Source organism: Heterodontus francisci, chromosome 31 (assembly GCF_036365525.1).
Source record: "Heterodontus francisci isolate sHetFra1 chromosome 31, sHetFra1.hap1, whole genome shotgun sequence".
In the NCBI taxonomy this organism is placed as follows: domain Eukaryota; kingdom Metazoa; phylum Chordata; class Chondrichthyes; order Heterodontiformes; family Heterodontidae; genus Heterodontus; species Heterodontus francisci.
In genome coordinates, this window is record NC_090401.1 from 45818521 (window position 1) to 45842692 (window position 24172).

Below are 24172 nucleotides of genomic sequence, written 5' to 3' on the forward strand. Positions count from 1 at the left end.
TATTTTCAATCACCTTTCTGTTACATGCATTTAATTGTTATACAGGAATGCTATGCATTTTTTGTTGGTTTAGTAAAAAAATGTACATAGTGTGGATTCATAATAAGAAGCAAATGAAAACAATACAGGCTCACATTAAGAAACTTCTGAAAACATCATTGGAAAGGAGACACACTGAAGCTGCCCTTACACAAATGAGGCTCGTTCAAATTTTGGCAAGAATATGCAAGAGGGTTACACTTAAAACAGTAAAAATACAAGCACACAGCAAGGGTCAGCAGCATCTGAAAAGAGAAGACAGGTTAATGTTTTACAAGTGGATCCTTTTTTTCTTAAGCTGAAGAGGGACATCAAGATGCAGACTCGTGTTTTGATTGTTCAGATGCTGAGATCTGATGTGCATTTCCAGCAATTTTGCGTTTTTACTTCAGATTTACAGCATTTGCAGTTGTTTCGAATCTGTTACGCTTGTAGTGATTGCCTCCCAAAACTCCCACCAAGTACCCAATGCAGCACTTTTGAGTCGGCTTTGTCACCGAGTATCAATGACCCTTAAAATGTTTGCTTTGTTTCATGCAGCAAGAGTACCCCATCTCTTCCAGGTAAAGGAATCAAAATTGGATGTCACTATCAGACTAAGCTTAAGTAAAACTAAACCAACCCATCCGGTGTTGGAACTGTCAGTGGTGGCTGATTTGTGGCAATCAATTGGAAGTATGTGGGTTGGGAGGGTATTTCTTATATTCAATTACATCAGTGAACTCGGGCTTGCACCCTTGCTCTGGGAAGGGGATGGGGCAGACAATGCGAGATTGCTAAGGTCAAGATGCTAACATGCTACCCAAACACCACCTGGTCGTTGGCAGCTTGCAAACAAGGCAAACTGAAGCGAATCCTGATCCAAGGTTGAGGGTCGAGCTGAATAGGCGGAACACAGCGCAAAGAATGCATCATTATATTGCATTCTTTCCTTTAAAAAATCCTCGTGTTGAGATTCATACCTTTTACACATAACCATGTTTTGGTAACAGTACATTCAGATACAGCAAAGCAAGTACTTCAATAGCTCAAGTTTTTTTTTAATTAATTTTCCTCATTTCTCTCATTCTGCTGTTCCTCCTGGGTCACAACTTCGATGGCTTGTATTTGGGTTTCGTTGTCCGTGTCAGGCACCTTGTCATCGCATTCTGCTTCCGCTACACCATCTGGGTCCGAATCCATCTCTGGCCCAGGGTGAATCTCAATCACAGTCTGCGATTCTGCTGCTGAATGGTCAACGCCGTGGCTCTGAACGACAGACACCAGGCCTGAGTCCACGGTGACCAGCTCCACGGGGCCCACATTCATGCCGGCCATGGTCGTGATGGTGTTGCTGTCTTGGATGGCGGCTGTGCTCAGCAGGGCGAGGCTGGAGCTGGGATGAATGGTAACTGTGTCAGAGGCAGTCGTCTTGGCCGCAGTGACCATGCCGGCATACCTGGTGAAGAGCTGGGACCCACCCGACAGCGTGTGTACTGTGACAGGGCTGGACTGCTGGCCAATGGCCATGGGCATAGTTGTAACATTGGCGACAGAAAAGTTTGTTCCTATTGGAGTGATGGCAATAGGTGATATGACAGTGAACTGGGGTGTTTGGACAGGTGTGGTTGGGGTCAGGATGGTGGCCGAGGCGGGTCTCTGGAGTCGGGGGCGCTTGTTGGGTTTGGGAGTAGCAATCGGCATCAGAACCACATTTTGCAGAGTTTGGTTTTTCAGTTTCTGTTCCTTGGCTCGTCTCCTCTGCTCTTCCAGCTGACGTTCCAGTTCTGTTGTTGGGAAGAGGAGGGGTTTAGAAAGAGGGTGGGGGATAAAAGAGTGGTGCTCAATATCCAACGTTGACATTGGCAACTGGGTACATTAATACCAATTAATAATGAATAGATCATTAAACGAGGACAATGCAAAGAAATGAGAGCTACTTTGAATTTTAAAAAACTCCCTTATCTGTCACCATATACAAATGTAACCGGTAGAAAGCATCTATTTTTACCATATTAATTTCTTCCCTCTTCTCCCCCACACTTCAGAGTTCCTTGCCTCACCCCTTCCCTTCTCTGTAACCTCCTCCAGCCTCCACCACAGATCTGCAGTCCTCCAAGTCTGGCCTCCTGCACCCCGCTTTTAATTGCTCCGACAAATGGTGGTTGTGCCTTCAGCTGCCTAGGCCCGAATTTCTGGAATTCCTTCATGAAACTTCTCTGCCTCACACTCCCTCCTTTAAGACACTCCTTAAAAGCTACCTCTTTGACTAAGCTTTTGGTCACTAGCCCTATTATCTTATGTGGCATGGTGTCAAATTTTGTTTGCCAATGCTCCTGTGAAATGTTTTAAGACAGTTCACCGTGCTAAAGGTGCTAATCAAATAAGTAGTTGTTGCTGCACCGTGAAGATGGTCAGTCAGTTACCAAGATGTCAGGAATTCTACAAAGCAACCCAAAAAATCAACAGCTAGGATCAGATTGGATGCCAAACAGGAGATGCCGAGCAACTGCCAACTGGATATGCAAACCAAATGTAGGCAACCTTCAGTTCCTTCAAGTGATTTTTGAGTATTGCACCAAATTTTAGAGGCTGGGGTGGGAATGTTTTATTATTGACAACAGACCTCAATGTAAAGCCCCAGAGAACAACAGTATGGAGCAGGGGTTTGCCTAACAAAAAACACCAACCCCACCCTACCACACAACTCCCTTACCCCTACAATAGATGCGATATTTATAGGCCTTTAATGCCTTTGGGATGAAGGAGCCAGACTTGTTGCTTTATGAAGAGCAGCTGATGGAGGGCACCCCATCTCTATACGTTCAACAGCAAACAGTGCATCACGTGAAGGCAGCAGGCTTCCCACAGTTAGAGCAACACAACTACTGAGAAACCTAATTTTCCTATGCAACTGGAGTAACAAAAAATGATGGATATTGACTTAAATACGAAAGACCGGAGCCTGAGGCTTCCTTAACTAGCAATATACTCCACTATCTGGGTTAATTGGAGGATTGATTTGTGGGGGAGGGTCTGAGTGGTGACCAGGTGCTTACCTTGGAGAGAAAGCCATACCCTCGTTGCCCTCATGAACCTCTTGCAGATCTCACAGCTGTGCTGGCAGATGCCTGAGAACAAGTGACGTACTTGCCCCTTTGGACCTGGAACCAGTGTCCTGATTCAATTGTTACCTTCACTTGGGGGGTGGGGGGAGGGTGCAGAAAAGGTGACTTACCTGCAAGGTCGCTGTGAATCTGTTCCTGGCTTTGATCTGTCTGACTCTTCCTTTTGTCCAAAACCTTCTTTACAGTCTCCAGGAGGCCAAAAGTGTGTGCCATGTTGTTCAGAACAGCAGCATCTGAAACCAAAGCACAAAAACTCTAATACCTCGAATCCAGAATAGGGATCACTGGCCTCATATCCATCAGCCTGCAAGACCAGCTAAGTGTCTCTTCTCTTGAAGGCATTGACTGTTGCTGGGATAATCCTACAGTATCTGGCAACCATCCACCCACTTAAACATTCACTCCCTGTCAATGGCAGCAGTGTGCACCCATCTATAAAATGCAGTGCAACAACTCACCAAGCCTCCTTTGAAAGCACCTTCCAAACCTGCAACCTCCACCACCTAGAAGAACAAGGGCAGCAGTCGCATGGGAACGCCACAACCTGCAAGTTCCCTCCAAGTTACATACTATCCTGACTTGGAACTATGTTGCCGTTTCTTCACAGTCACTGGGTAAAAACCTTGAACTCCTTTCCTGACAGCACTGTGGGTGTACCTACACCACATGGACTGCAGTAGTTCAAGAAGATGGCTCACCATTGCCTTTGTAAGGGCAATTACTGGACTAGCAATCCAGAGGCTTGAACTAATGCTCCAGAGAGATGAATTCAAATCCCAGTATGGGGAATTTAAATTCAATTAATTAATAAATCTGGAATAAAATGCTAGTCTCATTAATAATGATCATGAAACTACTGGATTGTCATAAAGACCCACCTGGCTCACTAATATCCTTCAGGGGAGGAAATCTGCCATCTTTACCCAGTCTGGTCTACATGTGACTCCAGATCCATAGCAATGTGGCTCACTCTTAACTGTCCTCTGAAATGGCCTAGCAAGCCACTCAGCTGTATCAAACTGTGACAGAAATAAAGCACTGTGGGTGTACCTATACCACATTGACTGCATGGACAAGGTGGCGCGTTACCATCACCTTCTCAAGAGCAATTAAGGATGGGCAATAAATGCTGACCTTGGCAGCGATGCTCATATCACATGAAATAAAAAAAAAAATCCAGTGCCTCATGTACGTGTTCATCCTTCATATGCAAATAAAAGCATCATCAACAAGCTACTCAACTGTGGAGTATATCACAGTACGCCTGATATCCTCACTAGATATTCACATACACCAGCAGGCAACACTAGTATAATGATCAGGATTGGGAATTCTGGCCATTTCCCACCCACCACACACCTTCCGCCCCATCTCCAGTAGTGGCACAGCTACAGCTCCAGCAGGCACTGCAAGGTGGATGAATGAACTGACCATGGTACAGGAAGCCATTCAAGCGGGCGGGTGGGAGGGGGTTAGTTAATAGGAACTTGCAGTGGGAGGGGGAGGATCCAATGGTTGTGGTCCATGTAGGTACCAACGACATAGATTGAACTAGGAAAGAGGTTCTGCTGAGGGAGTATGAGCAGCTAGGGTCTAAATTACAAAGTAGAACCTGAGCCACAAGCAAATTGGCATGGGGTAAATAAGATTAGAGAGTTAAACTCATGGCTCAAAGATTGGTGTGGGAGAAATGGGTTTTTGTGAGGCACTGGCACCAGTACTGGGGAAATTGTGAGCTGTACCATTGGGACAGTCGCCACCTGAACCTGCTGGGACCAGTGTTCTGGTGGGTCATATAACGAGGACAGTAGAGAGGGCTTTAAACTAAATAGTGGGGGCGAGGGATCTGGATTTGAGAAGATGTGATGAGTTAAGTAGGGAAGGCAAGAGCAAGGTAGCAATAAGGGAAATGATGATCAGAGTGTAGCAGGAAGGACTAGCGCGCATAAACCTAAGTGAACCATCAGATAAAACTAGAGGTTAGAAAAATAGTAAAAAGACAGAATTAAATGCTCTATCTGAATACACATAACATTCATAACAAAGCAAATGAATTGACAGCTCAAACAGTAATAAATATGTACGATGTGATAGCCATTACACAGACATGGCTGCAAGATGACAAAGACAGGGACCTGAATATTCAAGGGTACGTGGCATTTAGGAAGGACAGGAAGCTAGGAAAAGGTCGAGGGGTAGCTCTGTTAATTAAGGATGGCATTGGTGAGATAGAGAGAGATGACCTTGGTTCTGGAGATCAAGATGTTGAATCAGTTTGGGTAGAGATGAGAAATAGTGAAGATAAAAAGTCACTTGTTGGAATGGTTTATAGGCCCCCAAACAGTAACCATGCTGTAGGATGAAATAACGGGGGCTTGTGAGAAAAGTACAATAATCATGGGTGATTTTAATCTACATATAGATTGGACGAATCAAATTGGCAAAGGTAGCTTGGATGATGAGCTCATTGAGTGTTTTCGGAACAGTTTCTTGGAGCGACACATACTAGAGCTAACCAGAGAGCACGCTATACTAGATCTGGTACTGTGCAATGAGACAGGATTAACAATTTCAGAGTGAAGGCATCCCGAGGCAGCAGTGATCATAATAATGATCACATTTCACATTCAGTTTCAGGGAGAGAAGGGCAAATCTAAGACTACTGTTTTAAAATTAAATAAGGGCAATTATGAGGACATGAAGGCAGAGTTGCTAAAATAAACTGGCAAATTAGGTTAAGGGATAAGTCAGTAGAGATGCAGTGAAAGACATTAAAAGGAGGTATTTCAGAATACGCAGAAAAGATACATTCCAGTGACAAAGAAAGACTCCAAGGGAAGGATGCTCCGTCCGTGGCTAACTAAGGAAGTTAAAGATAGTATCAAATTGAAAGAAAAAGCATATAACTTCACAAAGAGGATTTGAGTAGAGCAGTAGTGAAGTCTTGCTTCAATTGTATAGAACCTTGGTTAGACTGCACCTGGAGTACTGTGTGGAGTTTTGGTCCCCTTCCCTTACCTTAGGAAGGATACTATTGCCATAGAGGGAGTGCAATGAAGGTTCACCAGACTTGTTCCCGGGATGGCGGGACTGTCCTATGAAGAGAGATTGGGGAAACTGGGCCTGTATTTTCTAGAGTTTCGAAGAATGAGAGGTGATCTCATTGAAACCGACAAAATACTTAAAGGGATAGACAGGGTAGATGCAGCTAAGATGTTTCCCCTGGTTGGGAAGTCTAGAGCCAGGGGACACAATTTCAAAGTAAGGGGGAAGCCACTGAAGACAGAGTCGAGAAGAAATTTCTTTACTCAGAGGATTGTGAATCTTTGGAATTCTCTACCCCAGAGGACTGTAACAAAGTGGATAAAGGGGAACCTGTAAATGTGCTATACTTAGATTTCCAGAAGGCATTTGACAAGGTGCCACATCAAAGGTTACTAAGCAAAATAAGAGCTCATGGCATTGGAGGCAACATATCAGCATGGATAGAACACTGGTTAGCTAGCAGTAAACAAAGAGTGGGCGTAAATAAGTCATTTCAGGTTGGTAAGATGTGACGTGTGACGAGTGGAGTGCCACAGGGATCTGTGCTGGAAGCTCAACTATTTACAATTTATATCAATGACTTGGATGAAGGGACTGATGTATGGTTGCTAAACTTGCAGATGACACAAAAGATAGGTAGGAAAGTAAGTTGTGAAGAGGACATGAGGAGTCTGCAAAGGGATATAGATAGGTTAAGTGAGTAGGCAGAAATTTGGCAAATGGAGTATAATGTGGGAAAATGTGAACATATCCACTTGGGCAGGAAGAATAGTAAAGCAGCATATTGTTTAAATGGAGAAGAACTGCAGAACTCTGAGGTACAGAGGGATCTGGGTGTCCTGAACATAAATCACAAAAGGTTGTTATGCAGATACAGCAAGTGATTAGGAAGACAAATGGATTGTTGTCGTTTATTGCAAGGAGAATGGAATATAAAAGTTGGGATTTTTGCTACAGTTGTATAGGGTACGGATGAGGACCACACCTGGAGTACTGTATACAGTTTTGGTCTCCTTATTTAAGAAAGGATATAAATGCATTAGAGGCAGTTCAGAGAAGGTTCACACGACTGATACCTGGGATTGGGGGGGGAGAGGAGGGATGCGATTATCTTATGAAGAAAGGTTGGACAGGTTGGGTCTGTATCCATTAATGTTTAGAAGAATGAAAGGTGATCTTACTGAAATATATAAGATCCTGAGGGGACTTGACAGGGTGGATGCTGAAAGGATGTTTCCCGTTGTGGGAGAGACTAGAACTAGAGGACAGTTTAAAAATAAGGGGCCACCCATTTAAGAGAGCGATGAGGAGAATCTTTTTTCTCTCAGAGGGTCGAGCCTCTTTGGAACTCTCTTCCCCAGACAGTGGTGGGGGCAGGGTCATTGAATATTTTTAAGGCAGAGGTAAAGAAATTTCTTGACTAACAAGAGAGTCAAAGGGGATCAGGGTAGGCGGGAAAGTAGAGTTGAGGCGATAATTAGATCAGCCATGATCTTATTAAATGGCGGAGCAGGCTCGAAAGGGGTCAAATTGCCTACTCCTACTTCGTATGTAATTAACGCAATATAGAGCAGGGATCAAACCTGCAACATTCCTGGACACTATGGCTCCACATCACACCAGGTAGTGGATTTAATAATGCAGAAATCTCAGCAGCCTATCCAATAGATCTCATTTGAAAACAGAAAAAACTGCAGTGACACACCATAATTATGGGCGTTAGTTGCAGACAGCCATTGCTAGCCAAATTATACAGACATGGCATTAGACTGAAAAATTTATTAGAAGTGTCCAAACGTTTTTCTACATGGGCCACCTACGTACATAAATAGTCATGGGCCAAATGTAAAGCTTATATCCACATTCAAATTGATCTACATACATCTTAAGTTGATGATACCAACAGATCTAGAGTTCTGATTTAGGATTTATTCACCAGTGAGGCAACAGTGCCAAGAACAGCCCTCTTCAAACCTCCAGGCACACAAAACACAAACAGGACCAAGAATAGAGGAAGGAGTATAACTGTAAATAGGACTGAATTCCTTAGGCTTTGAGGGCTGTGGTCAGGTTTCAAGGGCACTATATAGGCCATCAGTTGTAGCCTGGACACTGCTGCATTAAGCCACAATTGGAAGGGAAACAGGAAACTGCTAACAGAGTTACAAAAATAACTGACATTTCAATAGCATTTTTCACGTGCAAAATGTCCCAGGGCACTTAACCAGGTTTGAAGAAACTTGACACCAAGCCAGACCAGGGGAGATTTGGGGAGCTGACTAAAAGCTTCAAAGAAATGTGTTTTAAGGAGGATCTTAAAGGATGAGAAAGCTGCAAGAGGAAGAGGGAATTCTAGAGGTTGGGCCCAAGCAAATGAAGGCACAGCCATCAGTGGTGAGGTGAAGGTGGAGGAGAAGCAGAAGAGATGAGGGTTAGAAGACTGGAATGTTTGGGGAGGGGGTTTGGTAGGGCTGTAGAAGGCTAGAGATGGGGAAGGGAAGCCACAAAGAAATTAAAAGATGAGGGCAGAAGTTTTAAATTTAGACTCCAGGAACCAATGCAAGTCAGCGAGGATGGTGGGCGAGCTGGACTTGTCAGGTGGGATATGGCCAGCAGGGTTTTGGACAAACTGGAGTTTATGGAGGATGGGAGTCAAGCAAAGAGAGAATTAGATTATTCAATCTAGAGTTCATAAAGGGAATTAACTTCTATCGCCCATTAGAAATGTTGAGTTAGTTCATTGAATGGTGGACTTACGAGACCAGGGGCACCCTGGCACAGTCCTTTCAGTCTGGTGTCTGCAGGATCCTTAATTGAAGGGTTTCACGCAGGAACTAGACTGGAAGTCACCTTCACAGAAATGCCAGACAGCTAGCACCCGAATACATAGTGCAGCAAAATGTTCTGTCACCTACCTGTGATCTCCAGCGGAGTCTGACCCATCCTCTGCTGAACACCGGCCAGCATCTCCATCAGTTCCTTCTGAATGTTAGTGACAACTTCCCCCAGCAAACCCACATCTGCTATTCCTTTCCAGAAGGCCAGGGTGTCCTCTGCAGCAAGAAATAAAACCACTCTAGAAATCTTATATTCTGTCAGCACCACTAAGTCCAAGATGAAGTTTCAGAGTATTTTAGAAACCCACACTGACAGTAGCTGTGAAACAAACATTCAAGCTCCATTTCCTCCTATACAGATTTCCATAACCCATTTGTCAGTAACATATAATTGTCACTTGCCTCTACTCCTCTGTTTCAATGTTTGTCCTCTTAAGTCCAGAAGCCCTCAACCCAGCTTATCACCCCTATTGCCATCCTTTCCCAGAGCTCAGCTGGATCAGAATATACTATGGGCTGACTGAAACACTGAATAAACTTGTCGAGCCATCAGTGGAATCACTTTTTCTGTACGTTTCAACCTTGTGGAGATACACTTGAAAAGGAAACATTTGCAGGGCTATAGGGGAAAAAAGTTGGGATGGGGTGGAGGCAAAGGCATGATGAGCTTCCTTCTATGCTGTATGTTTCTATGGTGGCACCTATCCTATGAGCCTTGGCCCTCCAAGTTTTCTTGACGCGCATGCATTTTTCATAATTTTAGATTTAAACATCTGTGAATAATTACACTATTATGATCACACTCTCCATCTGCCCTCATCTGATAAGTTGGTAGCTGAGATCCATCAGCTATTTCCTGTTACAAAAACAAGAAATGCTGGATTCACTCAGCAGGTCTGGCAGCATCTGTGGAAAGAGAAGCAGAGTTAACGTTTCGGATCAGTGACCCTTCTTCGGAACTGACAAATATTAGAAAAGTCACAGATTATAAACAAGTGAGGTGGGGGTTGGGCAAGAGATAACAAAGGAGAAGGTGCAGATTGGACCAGGCCACATAGCTGACCAAAAGGTCACGGAGCAAAGGCAAACAATATGTTAATGGTGTGTTGAAAGACAAAGCATTAGTACAGATTAGGTGTGAATATACTGAATATTGAACTGCAGCAAGTGCAAACCTGAAGAAAAACAACCTGAAAAAAACAGTGGGTGAGCAAACTGAACAAACTAAGATGAACTGAAATAATTACAAAAAAAGATTGTAAAAAATGTAAAAAGGAATGCCAAAAAAAAAGGAAGAAAAAAAAATAACTAAAAATGACTAAAAATGAAAGTAAAGTGGGGGGCTGTCATGCTCTGAAATTATTGAACTCAATGTTCAGACCGGCAGGCTGTAGTGTGCCTAATCGGTAGATGAGATGCTGTTCCTCGAGCTTGCGTTGATGTTCACTGGAACACTGCAGCAATCCCAGGACAGAGATGTGAGCATGAGAGCAGGGGGGAGTGTTGAAATGGCAAGCAACCGGAAGCTCAGGGTCCTGCTTGCGGACTGAGCGGAGATGTTCCGCAAAGCGGTCACCCAGTCTGCGCTTGGTCTCCCCAATGTAGAGGACCCTGAGCTTCCGGTTGCTTGCCATTTCAACACTCCCCCCTGCTCTCATGCTCACATCTCTGTCCTGGGATTGCTGCAGTGTTCCAGTGAACATCAACGCAAGCTCGAGGAACAGCACCTCATCTACCGATTAGGCACACTACAGCCTGCCGGTCTGAACATTGAGTTCAATAATTTCAGAGCATGACAGCCCCCCACTTTACTTTCATTTTTAGTCATTTTTAGTTTTTTTTTTTTTTTTTTTTTTTCCTTTTTTTTTGGCATTCCTTTTTACATTTTTTACAATCTTTTTTTGTAATTATTTCAGTTCATCTTAGTTTGTTCAGTTTGCTCACCCACTGTTTTTTTCAGGTTGTTTTTCTTCAGGTTTGCACTTGCTGCAGTTCAATATTCAGTATATTCACACCTAATCTGTACTAATGCTTTGTCTTTCAACACACCATTAACATATTGTTTGCCTTTGCTCCGTGACCTTTTGGTCAGCTATGTGGCCTGGTCCAATCTGCACCTTCTCCTTTGTTATCTCTTGCCCAACCCCCACCTCACTTGTTTATAATCTGTGACTTTTCTAATATTTGTCAGTTCCGAAGAAGGGTCACTGATCCGAAACGTTAACTCTGCTTCTCTTTCCACAGATGCTGCCAGACCTGCTGAGTGAATCCAGCATTTCTTGTTTTTGTTTCAGATTTCCAGCATCCGCAGTATTTTGCTTTTATTTTAGCAGCTATTTCCTGTTTCCGGTAGCACTGTCAAAGTGCAAAAAAAGTAACAAAATTCCCATAAGGACATGCTAAAGCACGTAACAGCTTAAAAAAATTTTTTTTTTTGAAGTGCAGTTACTATTGTTATGTAGGCAAATGCAGCAGCCACTTTGTGCACAGCAAGATCCCATAAACAAATGAGATGAATGACCACTTTATCTGTTTAAGTGGTGTTGGTTGAGGGGAGAATATTGGCCAGGACACTGGGAAAACAGGCTGCTCCAGTTCTTTTGCATCCACCTTAACAAGGAGATGGGGCTTCAGTTTCATCCTCTTTCAAAGACAGCACTTCAGATAATGCAGCCCTCCTTCAGTACTGCAGTGAAGTATTAAACCTAGATTTTGTGTTTAGGTGCTGGAGTGGAAATTGTATCCGCAACTTTCTGACATCAACTGATCCAAGCTGATATAAATCAAATACAAACTTACTTGTTAGAGGCTACAAAGTGGATCGCTGCATTACTGACCTATGAGGGGTGAGCTCAGTACTAAGACCATGCACAGAAGTGCCACATCAACTATTTCTATGTTCCCTCCCATTCCAGTATTTCTCCAAGTAGCTGTTCCTCACATGCAGGTCTGAACAGTGAGTGTGGCTGAGTTATTCCACCAAAGAAAGCGTCACAGCTGAACTTGACCATGTTCCCACAGTTGAACTTGACCATGTTCCCACACATGCACTTACCAGCAGGGGTGATTGTGGGAAAGGGTCCCTGGTTGCAGAAATTATGCACATTAGATATATAAATATCTCAGTGGTCTTTAAAGTGCCAAGGTATTTTGATAATTGTGTTGATCGTTCAATGGTCATTATAATATAAGGAAATGATATATCCAGCACACACAGATATCACTGTTGCAAAACAATCTTAAAATGTTGGGTCATTCTGGAGTTGCAGCCTGAAACTGACAACCACATTCCAATCTGCACAGTTTCCTTAACAACTAAATTCTGTTACCAGAGCCTGTCTTTATACTTTGTGGCTTTAAAGTGACATAACTCCATCTTCACTGAATGATAAATTGTGCATTCAAGGTATAATACCCCTATCCTTTTAAGACAGCACATCATCCAATTTAACATGGAAAATCCTCTAGTACCTTTCAAGAATCCAACTGTCAGTCATTCTTCCTTCAAGAATTTTTTTTTTTTAATTCCCCTTTTTTAATCATCAGTGCTCAACCATACGCCCATCCTTCATATGTAATTGTACACAGTGGTTTTGGTAAGCTAATCTGGCATATAAATGTGCATCCTTACATATACTTTTCATTCACAGGCCAAGTTGATCTTACCCCTCCTTAAGGTGACCGACTGCTGATATCAGCACAGTCTGGGGACTGAACGCAAGACCTTGTTGGACTATAGCGCTCAGTACTACAAGGCAGGGCACTTAATTGGTACGGTGTTGTGGAATGACAGTATTTTGTAACCAACAAAATTTGTTTAATGATTTATTGTACCAAATTTTAATTTAGAAGACTAGCAAAGCCTTTGCACACCTCCTGTGCCAGCTACAGGCAATGATCCCTGATGTTAGCTAGAATTACATACGAACATACAAATTAGGAACAGGAGTAGGGAATTCAGCCCCTCGAACCTGCTCTGCCATTTGTTAAGACCATGGCTGATCTGATTGTGGCCTCAACTCCACTTTACTGTCTGCCCCCCATGATACCTGACTCCCTTATCAATCAACAATCTACCTAACTCAGACCCGAATGTACTGTTCTCTGAGGAAGCGAATTCCACAGACTAACGACCCTCATCTCCGTCTTAAATGAGACCCCCCCTTATTTTTAAACTGTGTCCCCTAGTTCTAGTCTCGCCCAGGTGGAAACACCCTTCTAGCATCCACCCTGTCAAGTCCCTTTAGGAACTTATATGTTTCAATAAGATAGTCTCTCATTCTTCTAAACTCAAATGGATATAGGCCCAACCTGGTCAACCTTTCCTCATAGGATAACCCCTTCATCCCTGGAATCAGTCGAAAGAACCTTCTCCGAACTGCTTCTAATGCAATTTTATCCTTCCTTAAGTAAGACGACCAAAACTGTACACATTACTCCAGATGTGAAACATTCCGACAAGGGTTTCAGTCTGACTGCAGCTCAGAACAAAGAGGCCCACTGAACTCACCAGAGATCTCTTCGCCGTCTTTCCTGCTTAAATCCTCTGTCGTAACTGCAACTGTGGTCAGGGCTGGACTCCACTCAATGCACTCTTCAGTGTTCTCTTCAGACACAGTAATGTGGGCCCCATTGCCTGCAAAGTGAACAGATAGCCCTCAGACTGTAACTATTTTTGTTTGTTGATGTGTCAGAGCAGACGAAGTCTCTCTCCTCTCCCCTGACCTGCAACCTCACTGCACCAGTCTTCACCAAAAAGGAAGCAATCCCACATAATGAAAATGACAGGCAGGAACAGACTAGCTGCTTCATCAATCCTGCCTCACACTCATGATTCCTGGAGCATTATTAAAACACTTCCTGTCCCATGCTCAACCCCATATAATCAAATTTCCCCGCACCTCCCCCACCCAGGAAAATTAACAATGAAAACACTCTGGAAAATTCCTCGCCGACTCCCTCAGGCAATACGTACGTTAACTGTTAATCCACTTACCTTCTATATTATGTGATCTCTGCCCCAGTCAGGAACCGGTCCAGCTCCTTCTCGAAGGCCTGCAGAGAGTCAGCACCCACAACAGCAACCTGCAATGTATTCCAGAGGCTCACTACTCTCTAGGAAAAAATAGAATTGCCTAACATCTAGCCTATTCCTACTTTTGCATTGCTTAAATGCACATCCCCTGGTTCTCCCCAATCTATCAAACTGAAATGAACCATCAATAGGCATGCCATCCAACCCTCTCATTATTTTCTATACCTCTGAAATAATCTAGTTCATGAAGCACTTTAGAACCAGGATTTCTGTATCACTGAGCCTGGAGGCCTGATCTTTACTTGAGTAACACAAAGCGTAGCTGACCGTCTGCCCAGAGACTGTGCACTGGTTCATCAAGACTCCAACTGTTATTCTGACTAAGGATCCTCTCATAATACAGCAGGAGAGCCTGAGCAATGCACCTTACACAGAACACCGGTTTAGAATGGGAAATTCAGGGGAAGCCATTAAAAACCAAGTGATGTTCCATCGCTTCCTAATAGGGCAACTCTTCGTGAAAATGCTCTGCTTCTTTGGGGAGGTGGGTGGGGACAATGGGTCTCAATCTGTTGCAATTAAAAAGGCAGCCTTTCAATAACTGCTGGGCCAGACATTCCAGCCCGAGAGGCGCATAGTGCATCAGACTCCCAAGTGTCTGGAGTGACCAATATTTAAATGTGTTGACCTCATTTTATGATGCGAGGTTGGCTCAGTGGAGGTACACTGCAACATCCAAGGAGCAGCAATCATAGATAAAACCCTATAGTATGCCCCATAGTTGTCCTAGGAGCGCACTAGTGACATCTAGGGGTACGGTAGGAAAGCTGTTATGTTACTGTAGTAGAAATCCAGAGGTCTAGCCTAATGATAGAGAGACGAGTTCAAATTCTACCACAGTAGCTGGGGAATGTTAATTCAATAAATCTGGAATAAGAAGCTGGTATCAGTAATGGTGGCCATGAAACTACTGGATTGTCGTAAAAGCCCATCTGGTTCACTAATGTTCTTTAGGGAAAAGGAATCTGCTGTCCTTACCCATCTAGCTTATGTGTGACTCCAGAGGCTCCATGAACATCTCCACACATCACCAAGAGTATATCGGCAGCATCACTACTGATCAAGCTGGCTGAGTCCTGAAGCACATAGCTGCAAGACTGGGCCTGTGGCAGGTGGTGAGAGAACCAATGAGGGAAAAAACCTACTTGACCTCGTGCTCAGCATCTGTTACAGATGTTCCTTTCGATGCCAGTATTAGTGGGCATGAGCACAGTCCTTGTTGAAAAAAATCCCATCTTCACACTGAGGACATCCTCCATGGTGTTGTGTGCCACTACCACCATGCTGAATGGGATAAATTCAGAACAGATCTAGCAGCCAAAGACTGGGCATCCATGAAGCGCTGCAGGCCATCAGCAGCAGCAGAACTGTATTCCCCCACAATCTGTAACCTCTTGTCCCTCACTCTACCATCACCACCAAGCTAGAGGACCAATCCAGCTTCAATGAGGAGGATGGAACAGCATGCCAGGCACAGCACCAGGCATATCTAAAAATGAGTTGTCAACCTAGTGAAGCTTCAGCATAGGATTACATATATACTAAAACAGCAGACGCAGCATGCTATAGACAGAGTTAAGCAATCGTACAACCAACGGATCACATCTTGCAGTCCTGCCACGTCCAGTCCTGAATGGTGGAGGACAATTAAACTAACTAATCAGAGGAGGTGGCCCCATGAACATCCCATCTTCAATGATGGTGGAGCCCAGCACTTGAGTACAAAAGACAAGGTTGAAGTGTCAGCAACCATCTTTCGACAGAAGTACTGAGTGGCCTTTTGGTCTCCTCCAGAGGTCCCCACCATCACAGAGGCCAGACTTCAGCCAATTCGACTCTCTCCATGTGATAACAGGCAAAGGCTGAACACACTGGATACAGCAAAGGCTAAGGGTCCAGACAACACCCCAGCTGTAGCACTAAGACCTGTGCTCAAGAATTAGCCACATCCCTAGCCAAGCTGTTCCAGTACAGCTACAACACTGGCATCTATCTGATAAAGTGGAAAATTGCCACGGTATGTCCTGTCCACAAAAAGGACAAATCCAATCCAGCCAACTACTGCTCTATCAGTCTACTCTGAATCATCAGTAAAGTGATGGAAGTGGTTGTCGACAGGGCAAATGAGTCTCTGCTCACTAATGCTGTTTGGGTTCTGCCAGGACCACTAGGCTCCAGGTCTCACTATAGCCTTCATTCAAACATGGACAAAAGAGCTGGATTCCAGAGATGAGGTGAGAGCGACTGCCCTTGACATCAAAACAGCATATGACCAAGTGTGGCATCAAGACGCCCTTTGTAAAATTGAAGTTAATGGGAATCGGGGGGAAAAGTCTCCATTGGCAGGAAGATAGCTGTGGCTGTTGGGGGCCAATCAAATCAATCCCAGGATAACGCTGCCTCAGGGCAGTGTCCTAGACCTAACCATCCTCAGTTGCTTCATCAATGACCTCCCTCCATCATCAGGTCAAAAGTGAGGATAGTCACTGATGACTGCAGTGGTCAGTTCCATTTGCAACTCCTCAGCCAATGAAGCAGTCAATGTCCATGAACAGCAAGACATGGACAACATTCAGGCAGTGTCAAGTAATATTAATGCCACACAAGTACCAGACAGTGATCATCTCCAACAACAGAGAGCCTAATCAGCTCCCGTTGACATTCAACAGTATTGCCATCGTTGAATTCCCCACCATCAAAATCATGGGGGTTACCAATGACCAGAAACCTATCTGGGCCAGCTACATAAATGTTGTGGTTACAAAAGCAAGTCAAGGACAGGGTATTCTGCGGCGACTGACTGACACCTTGACTTCCCAAAGTCTTTCCACGTTGTACAGGAACAAGTCAGGAGTGTTTTGGAATGCAGGCCACTTGCCTGGATAACTGCAGCTCCAACAACATTCAAGTTCAACACCATTCGGGACAAAGCAACCCGCTGATCGACACGTAATCCACTACCTTAAACCTTCACTTCCCCCACCACGAGTGCACCGTGGCTGCAATGTGTACCACCTACAAACTGCACTGTAGCAGCTTGCTAGGGCTTCTTTAACAGCACCTCCCAAATCCGCAACCTCTACCACCTAGAAGGACAAGGTACATGCGAGCACCCACCACCTCCCCATCATCCAGACTTGGAAATCACTGTTCCTTCATCGTCACTGGCCTAAAATCCTTGAACTCTTTACCAGCTATAGCAGTACCTTCACCACACAGGCTGCAGTGGGTCAAGGTAGCATCTCACCACCACCTTCTCAAGGGCAATTAGGGATAGGCAATAAAACAGTGGCCTTATCAGTGATGTCCACATCTCATGAATGAATAAAGAGAAATAAAATCTTCAAGCTGCCTCGCAGTGGCAAGATTTGCATGCACCCGATTCGGCTGTTCTATAAATATTCAGTCTCGTAGTGTGGACACCTCTGTCAAGACCTGCATTTATTACCCGCCTCCATTTTCCCTTGACTGCTTTGTTAGGCCATTTCAGAGGCCAGTTAGGTCAATCCAGGCTAATGTGGGACTGGATTCACATATAAGCCAGGTCGGGTACGGATGGCAGGTTTCTTTCCGTAAACGAACCAATTAGGTTTTTAACAACAATCCAGCAGTTTCAAGGTTACGTTGACTGATCCCCAGATTTAAAAGAAATTCAAAGTCTCAAACTACCATGGTGAGTTTTGAACTCATGTTCTTTGGACCACTAGACTACACTGTATGGGAGAGAAATGAAGAACAAGAACTAATGCCAAAAATCTGAAATGCTGCAAATGCACAAGTCAGCAAATCAGCATTCCAAGAAAATTTTCAGTGAAGGATCTCACCTGAAACATCGACCAAACTTTTTCCCCTTTGAGGCATTTTCTGTCCCAATCTATACAGCCTCCCATCATATCAAGCTCTAATAAATACAGAAAACACACAGCAGACACAGAGTGCAGACCTCTTCAGTAACACTCCCAAAATTGCAACTAATATACACCATTCGGTGCCACTGCTGACACATCCTTGTTGCCACCTCACATCTCCACCGCTTGCAGTCTTCTCCCTCCATCTCTGTGACATTATACTCACCATCTATGGAGGTAGGGGTCTGTATCACATTGCTCTGCTGGCTGGGAACCGGTGCCCTGGCACTGCTAATTAGAAGGTCGAACTTTGTGCTGCGGCAGGTGTTGGTGCAAACTTTATCATGTTGATAGAAGTCCAACTGCCCAGAATCCATCATCTTCCTGCAAATAAGTGCATCCAGAGATAATCCTTTAGAGCATGGGACATAGAAGATAACCTCTAGCCACTTGCCGTCCATCGCACCCGAATGGACGGCCCTTATAGGCTGGATGAAGTATGTGCCTCTGGGCTTTCATTCACAGCCTACCCTGCTGTGGGATTTGGGCTGAACTGGTATTCACTACTGTTCCCTCATTTTTTCTTTTGCCTCTAGCAAAAGATGGGAAACAGTGGCGAAAGCAGAATGATTAGTAACTTTCAAAAGAGTATTGGATAAACACTTGAAAGGGAAAACTTTGCAGGGCCACGGGGAAACAGCACAGAGATTGGGACTAATTGGATAGCTCTTTCAAAGAGCCAGCACGGACAAGATAGGCCCAACGGCCTCTTTCTGCTTGGTATAATTCCATGACAATCAGCCTGGGTTATCCCAGCTTCCATTAGGGACATGGAAGGGCTCTCTTCAATTTAATGGGACACATTTTTCCTTTCTCCTCCAGTGGGGAAGGTCTTGGCCTTGCACAGCAGTATGACTGAAATCAGGAGCTCCTCATTTCCTAAATCTCATCAGGGCCGCAAGACTGTGGAATCCCCTCAGTATTCCTCAGACAGTCTACAGGATTTTAAAGCCAAAAAAAAAACGGTGTCACCCAATCACTAGTTCCTGTTTTTTATTACCTTTTTAAACTTTAGTGGCATTCTGCACTATGAGCCTAAGCCTGAGTTCTCAATTAACAGTAGAGTATAAAATGCAAGTCAAAGTGCTTCACTCCTCAGAGAAATCACTTAACTGCGCCAGGGTTGCTCCATTGGAATTTTTTTCTTTAATGTTCTCGCAAGCTCTTTTGCTTGAAGGCAAAGCCTCATGCAAAGGGTCACATTTGCAGCACCTCCCATTACCAAGGTAAGTTACTTTTCAGGTGTGAGCCTGGACAGTTGTTTGGGTTAGGGCTATCCCAGCCTAGCATTGTAGCACAAATACCGGAAGCAAGTCAAAAACACTGGAACCCCCACAGTCAAATGTACTTGTCACCTCACACTATATTGGCTGCTTCAAATAGAAGAGCTCCTGCCCCCATCTGAATTGGCTGGCAGTCCTGTAATAGTCGCCTTGTTTATGTTGCCTGGTAGAGTCCACAGCACTAGCAGCAAAGAACAGCTGCAACAGCATGTAGGCCACTAGTGTCACAACCATTCCACTGGTCTGTGTGGGCGTTCAGCTACCCTAACTATATCCTCCCCCTAGGGCAGGAAAAAGAAATCGTAGCACTCTGCACCATGGGTGAAGAACACCTCAAAAGCCTCTATGCAGGCAGTGCAACACTAATGCAAATGCAGCATTATGGTTCATCCTGCAGAATAACGTGCTTGTTAGCAGGTCAGCATAATGCTCTTGGTGGTGACTACTACCAATTATAGGTGATTCACAACAGGGTTCTGAGAGAAGAGATGGGAAGAAAAATTGACAAGATTCCAGAATTTTTCCAACACGCACTACCTATGGGGAGCCTCGCCTTCCTTCATACACGTACACTGGAAAATCATGAGCATACAATCCAAGATTTCTCCATATGTGACTGATGTGTGAACTCATGCTGAGGCGCCATCAGCCAGGCACAAGCGAAAGCACACAAAACTACTAAATTTGAAACTTTTAAAAAGATAAACCTAGCTGAAAAAGCCCACTGCACAGGAAAAAACAATGTTAAAAGATTAGGAAACAGGATCTAGAGTCATCAACAAATACTAACACCAAGTTTTCCTTTTATATAAAACTTATCAATTATAGAAGGGAGAGAAGACTGAGCAATTGGACAGTTCTGAGTTCCTGATAAAAGGAAGTCTAGGCCTCATACAATAAGGATGCAGGGCAGAGGTCGAGTGTGTAGGTTGACATAATGACAATTGAAGCTCAGAAAAAACAAGAGGAAAGTAAAGCAATAACCATATTAGGGCTCCAGTGAGCATAGCAGACATTCCACAAAGAACAACTTGCATTTCTGTAACACCTTTAATAAACAAAGCACTCCCATGTGTTTTGTAGCATAGTAGAAAAAAGGAACAGAGTTAAACCGAGAAAGTTTCAAGATGGTGACTGAAGACTTGGGCAAAAAAAATGCATTTTGAAAAGAATTTTGAAGGGAAAAAGCAAAGGTTTAACGAAAGAAAGGAGTTGCATTTATATAGCACATTCATGACCATGGTATGCTGAAAAGCACTTTACAACAAATTAAGTATTTCAGAAGTGTAGTCACTGTTGTAATGTAGAAAACGCAGTAGCCAATTTGTGAACAGCAAGTTCCTGCAAACAGCAATGAGAAAACGATCAGATAATCTGTTTTTCCAATGGTGTTGGTCAAGGGATAAATATTGGCCAAGATAGCAGGGGGGGGGGGGAGGGGTGAAATTCCCTGCTATTCTGAAAAGTAGCGCTATGGGAAATCTATGTTTACCTGAAAGAACAGATAAGGCCTCAGTTTAATGTTTCATCTGAAATATGGCAGCTCTGACAGTACAGCACCCCTTTGGCATGTCAGCCGAGGTTATGTGCTCAGATAGGAGCTGCAAACACCAGGGTACAGATGATTATCAGCTCTGCAGGGTGAACCAAGAGGAACCTCAGCTCATCAACAACAGAGCAGGAATCAAACCTGGGACTTTCTTGTTTATAACACTTAGTAACACATTGTATTAATCAGAAATGGGGCAATAGACAGGAAGGATGGGTCAAGGGTGGTTTTTGTTTTTTACATAGGGAGGTGATGACAATGGTTTTGAAGGGGAGAGGAAAGGGGGCCAGGAGTGACAGTTGAGTGATCACAAGTTGACAGCGAGGGGCTCAAGGGAGCTAGATGTGGTTGTCAGGGCAGAGAAACCTATTTGAAAATCAACAAAACCAAGAACCCAGGACGACGCCATCTTGTGTTCTTTGTTTTGTTGATTTTCAAATAGGCTTCTCTGGCTTGACAACCACATCCAGCTCCCTTGAGAACACAGGCAGCATCATCCTGGGTTCAAAATAACATAAGTGAAGAGGTCAACAAAAAAAAAGCAATCCTGGAAAAATGGTACCAACCTCAACATTATACCTCCTATTCGAATCGCCCGCTTCCAGTCTTTCAGTGTAGATTTTCCCGCCAGGTGTACAAACTGTTTTGGACTTATGAGCTGATCATTAAACTGAAAAAGGGAAAATCAGAAGAAAGAATTCAAATCAAAACTGGAAATATTGGCACCTTTTGTCGTATATTAGGAGGGAAAAAGGTGACTGCATTAGTACGTGGACATCACACACATATATACACACAGAGACACACGAAAACACGCATGCAAATCCCCCCACCAATGTGGGGCTGAAGCACCTTCAGAGGCAAGAATATTGAAATTGAGGCACTGACCCATGCTGGGTCATGTCGGCAGCTGTCCGCATGCTGCACGAGGGGACAAGGGATCATTCTCCATTCGTGAACCTAGACAATATCAGTAGCCTATTCAACCTTTAGAGGCAGTACAACAGAACCATATTTCACACACACATGGGAGTAGGAGTCACTGGATTAACAACCAGAAGTAGCTGCACAAGCTGGTTTTGTCCCCCACTTGAGCCTAGGGGGCTTTGATCAATTGTGGTACCCTTGTTGCTATCCCATTTGAGATCTGCCAATTCTGCTTCAGTCAGAAATTAAATGTGAGACTTTTATGGTTTATAAGACTCAACAGGAGAATGAACAGCAAATATAATCAGAAATATAAGAACTGTTAAAGCTAGAACATTTTAATCTTCATCATACCTTTACACATTTCACGTTAATACCCGGGCAAACAAACTTCTTCCACAAGAGAATAGCTTTGCTTTCTCCACAAGTAATGGGATAAGCAATTTCAACTTCCTCATTGATCTCATTGCAGATATCTGTAATTTAAAAAAAAAATACACATTTATATACTGCAAATCTTCACTGTCTCTACAAACAATTATCAACTTTTTTTTTTGAAAGGGAACTGCAAAACAAAACTTTGGTGTGATTATGCCAGAATAAATAGGTCGTGTCTGGTGCAAACCATTGCAAAAAAGGATCTGCCCTTTTCCCAGCAGTCAGTTTACTACTACAACAACAACTTGCATTTACGTAATACCTTTAACTTAGTAAAATGCGCAAAGCACTTAACATGAGCATTATCAAACAAAATTTGGCACTGAGCTGCATAAGGGGATATTAGGACAGGTGACATGGCAGGTTTTAAGAGGTTTCTTAAAGGAAGCAAGAAAAGTAGACAAGCGGAGGGGTTTAGGAAGGGAACGCCAGAGCTTAGGGTCTAAGCAGCTGAAGGCACAGCTGGCAATGGTACAGCGATGAAAACCAGGGAAGCGCATGAGGCCAGAATTGGAGAAACACAGAGATCTCAAAAGGGTGGTACGGCTGGTGGAGATTAGAGATAGGGAGAGGCAATAGTTTAGAGCAGTATTAGTAAAGGCCCAAAGGAGAACGAAGCAGGAACAAAACAAATGGCACCCAGAATAAGTGTGGAGCACTCCCAGATACAGAATGGGTTCGACATACAGCAAAGCTCCTTCGACACAGGCCCTATCAAGTACTTCCAGATAAGTACAGTTTAAATGCTGTGTAAAGTTACTTCGACACTTCCTCCATCAAACACACAAAGACCTAACCACAGCACAGGTCAGATACAAGATCCACCTGTCTCTGCACATACCACATACAGTACCATTTGCTAGCTTGGTTTCCTAAACTAGATATCTTGAGATCTCGGAGTGAGATTCGACATGAACTTTCATCTGCCAGCAACTCAGTTTACACAGGATTTCATGGCGAACAGTCTAGTCTGGATTTGAAATGAGGTAGTGGACAATGTCACTCAGGCCTTTACATGCACATTTTAAGTATTTCTTGAAAGTTAAGCTTTGCCAGCACATCACCACCACTGCAGAAAGGAGGGATGAAATGTACACAGTTTAAAGTAACTGTTTGCACCAACACTATTAAGGTAACAAGATTAGAATGCTCTGAACCAACTTAGTCTTAGTCAACCAACTCCAGATAACTGCATAATAAAAGCAAAATATTGGGGATCCTGGAAATCTGAAATAAATACAAGAAATGCTGGAACCACTCAGCAGATAACTGCATGCCTGAACCAAACACTGGATTCAAACGCAGCAAGTCACTTCTCAGAATCATATGAAGAACAGGGCAGATGGAATATGTGAATAAGTGTGAAGTTATCCACTTTGGTAGAAAAAATAGAAGGCAGAGTATTTCTTAACTGGAGAGGGGTTGGGAAATGTTGCTGTCCAAAGGGACCTGGGTGTCCTTGTTCATGAGTCACTAAAAGCTAACATGCAGGTGCAAGCAATTAGGAAGACAAATGGTATGCTGGCCTTCATCGCGAAGGGTTTTGAGAACAGGAGTAAAGAAACCTTGCTGCAATTGTATAGAGCCTTGGTGAGACCCACACATGGAATATTGTGTAGTTTTGGTCTCCTCATCTAAGGAAGGATATACTTGCCATCGAGGGAGTGCAATGATGGTTCACCAGACTAATCCCTGGGATGGCGGGATTGTCTTACGAGGAGAGATTGAGGAAACTGGGCCTGTATTCTCTAGAGTTTCGAAGAATGAGAGGTGATCTCATTGAAACATACAAAATTCTTCAGATAGGATGTTTCCCCTGGCTGGTGAGTCTAGAACCAGGGGACATAGTCTCAGAATAAAGGGTAGGCTATTTAAGACTGAGATGAGGAGGAATTTCTTCACTCAGAGGGTTGTGAATTTTTGGAATTCTCTACCCGAGGGGGC

General features: G+C 43.8%; 1 protein-coding gene across 1 annotated transcript in view; it reads right to left on the reverse strand.

The window, feature by feature from the left end:
* Positions 1 to 24172, reverse strand: part of LOC137347222 (glucocorticoid modulatory element-binding protein 1-like) — a 52990-nt gene continuing 28818 nt past the window's right edge. The window contains exons 3-9 of the mRNA XM_068011464.1: positions 22145 to 22266; positions 21430 to 21533; positions 18198 to 18355; positions 13539 to 13664; positions 9107 to 9244; positions 3257 to 3379; positions 1 to 1805 (exon numbers count right to left, since the gene is read on the reverse strand). Of these exons, the coding sequence (XP_067867565.1) occupies positions 1084 to 1805; positions 3257 to 3379; positions 9107 to 9244; positions 13539 to 13664; positions 18198 to 18355; positions 21430 to 21533; positions 22145 to 22266 (1493 nt within the window). The 3' untranslated portion in view covers positions 1 to 1083. The remainder of the gene's footprint in view (positions 1806 to 3256; positions 3380 to 9106; positions 9245 to 13538; positions 13665 to 18197; positions 18356 to 21429; positions 21534 to 22144; positions 22267 to 24172) is intronic.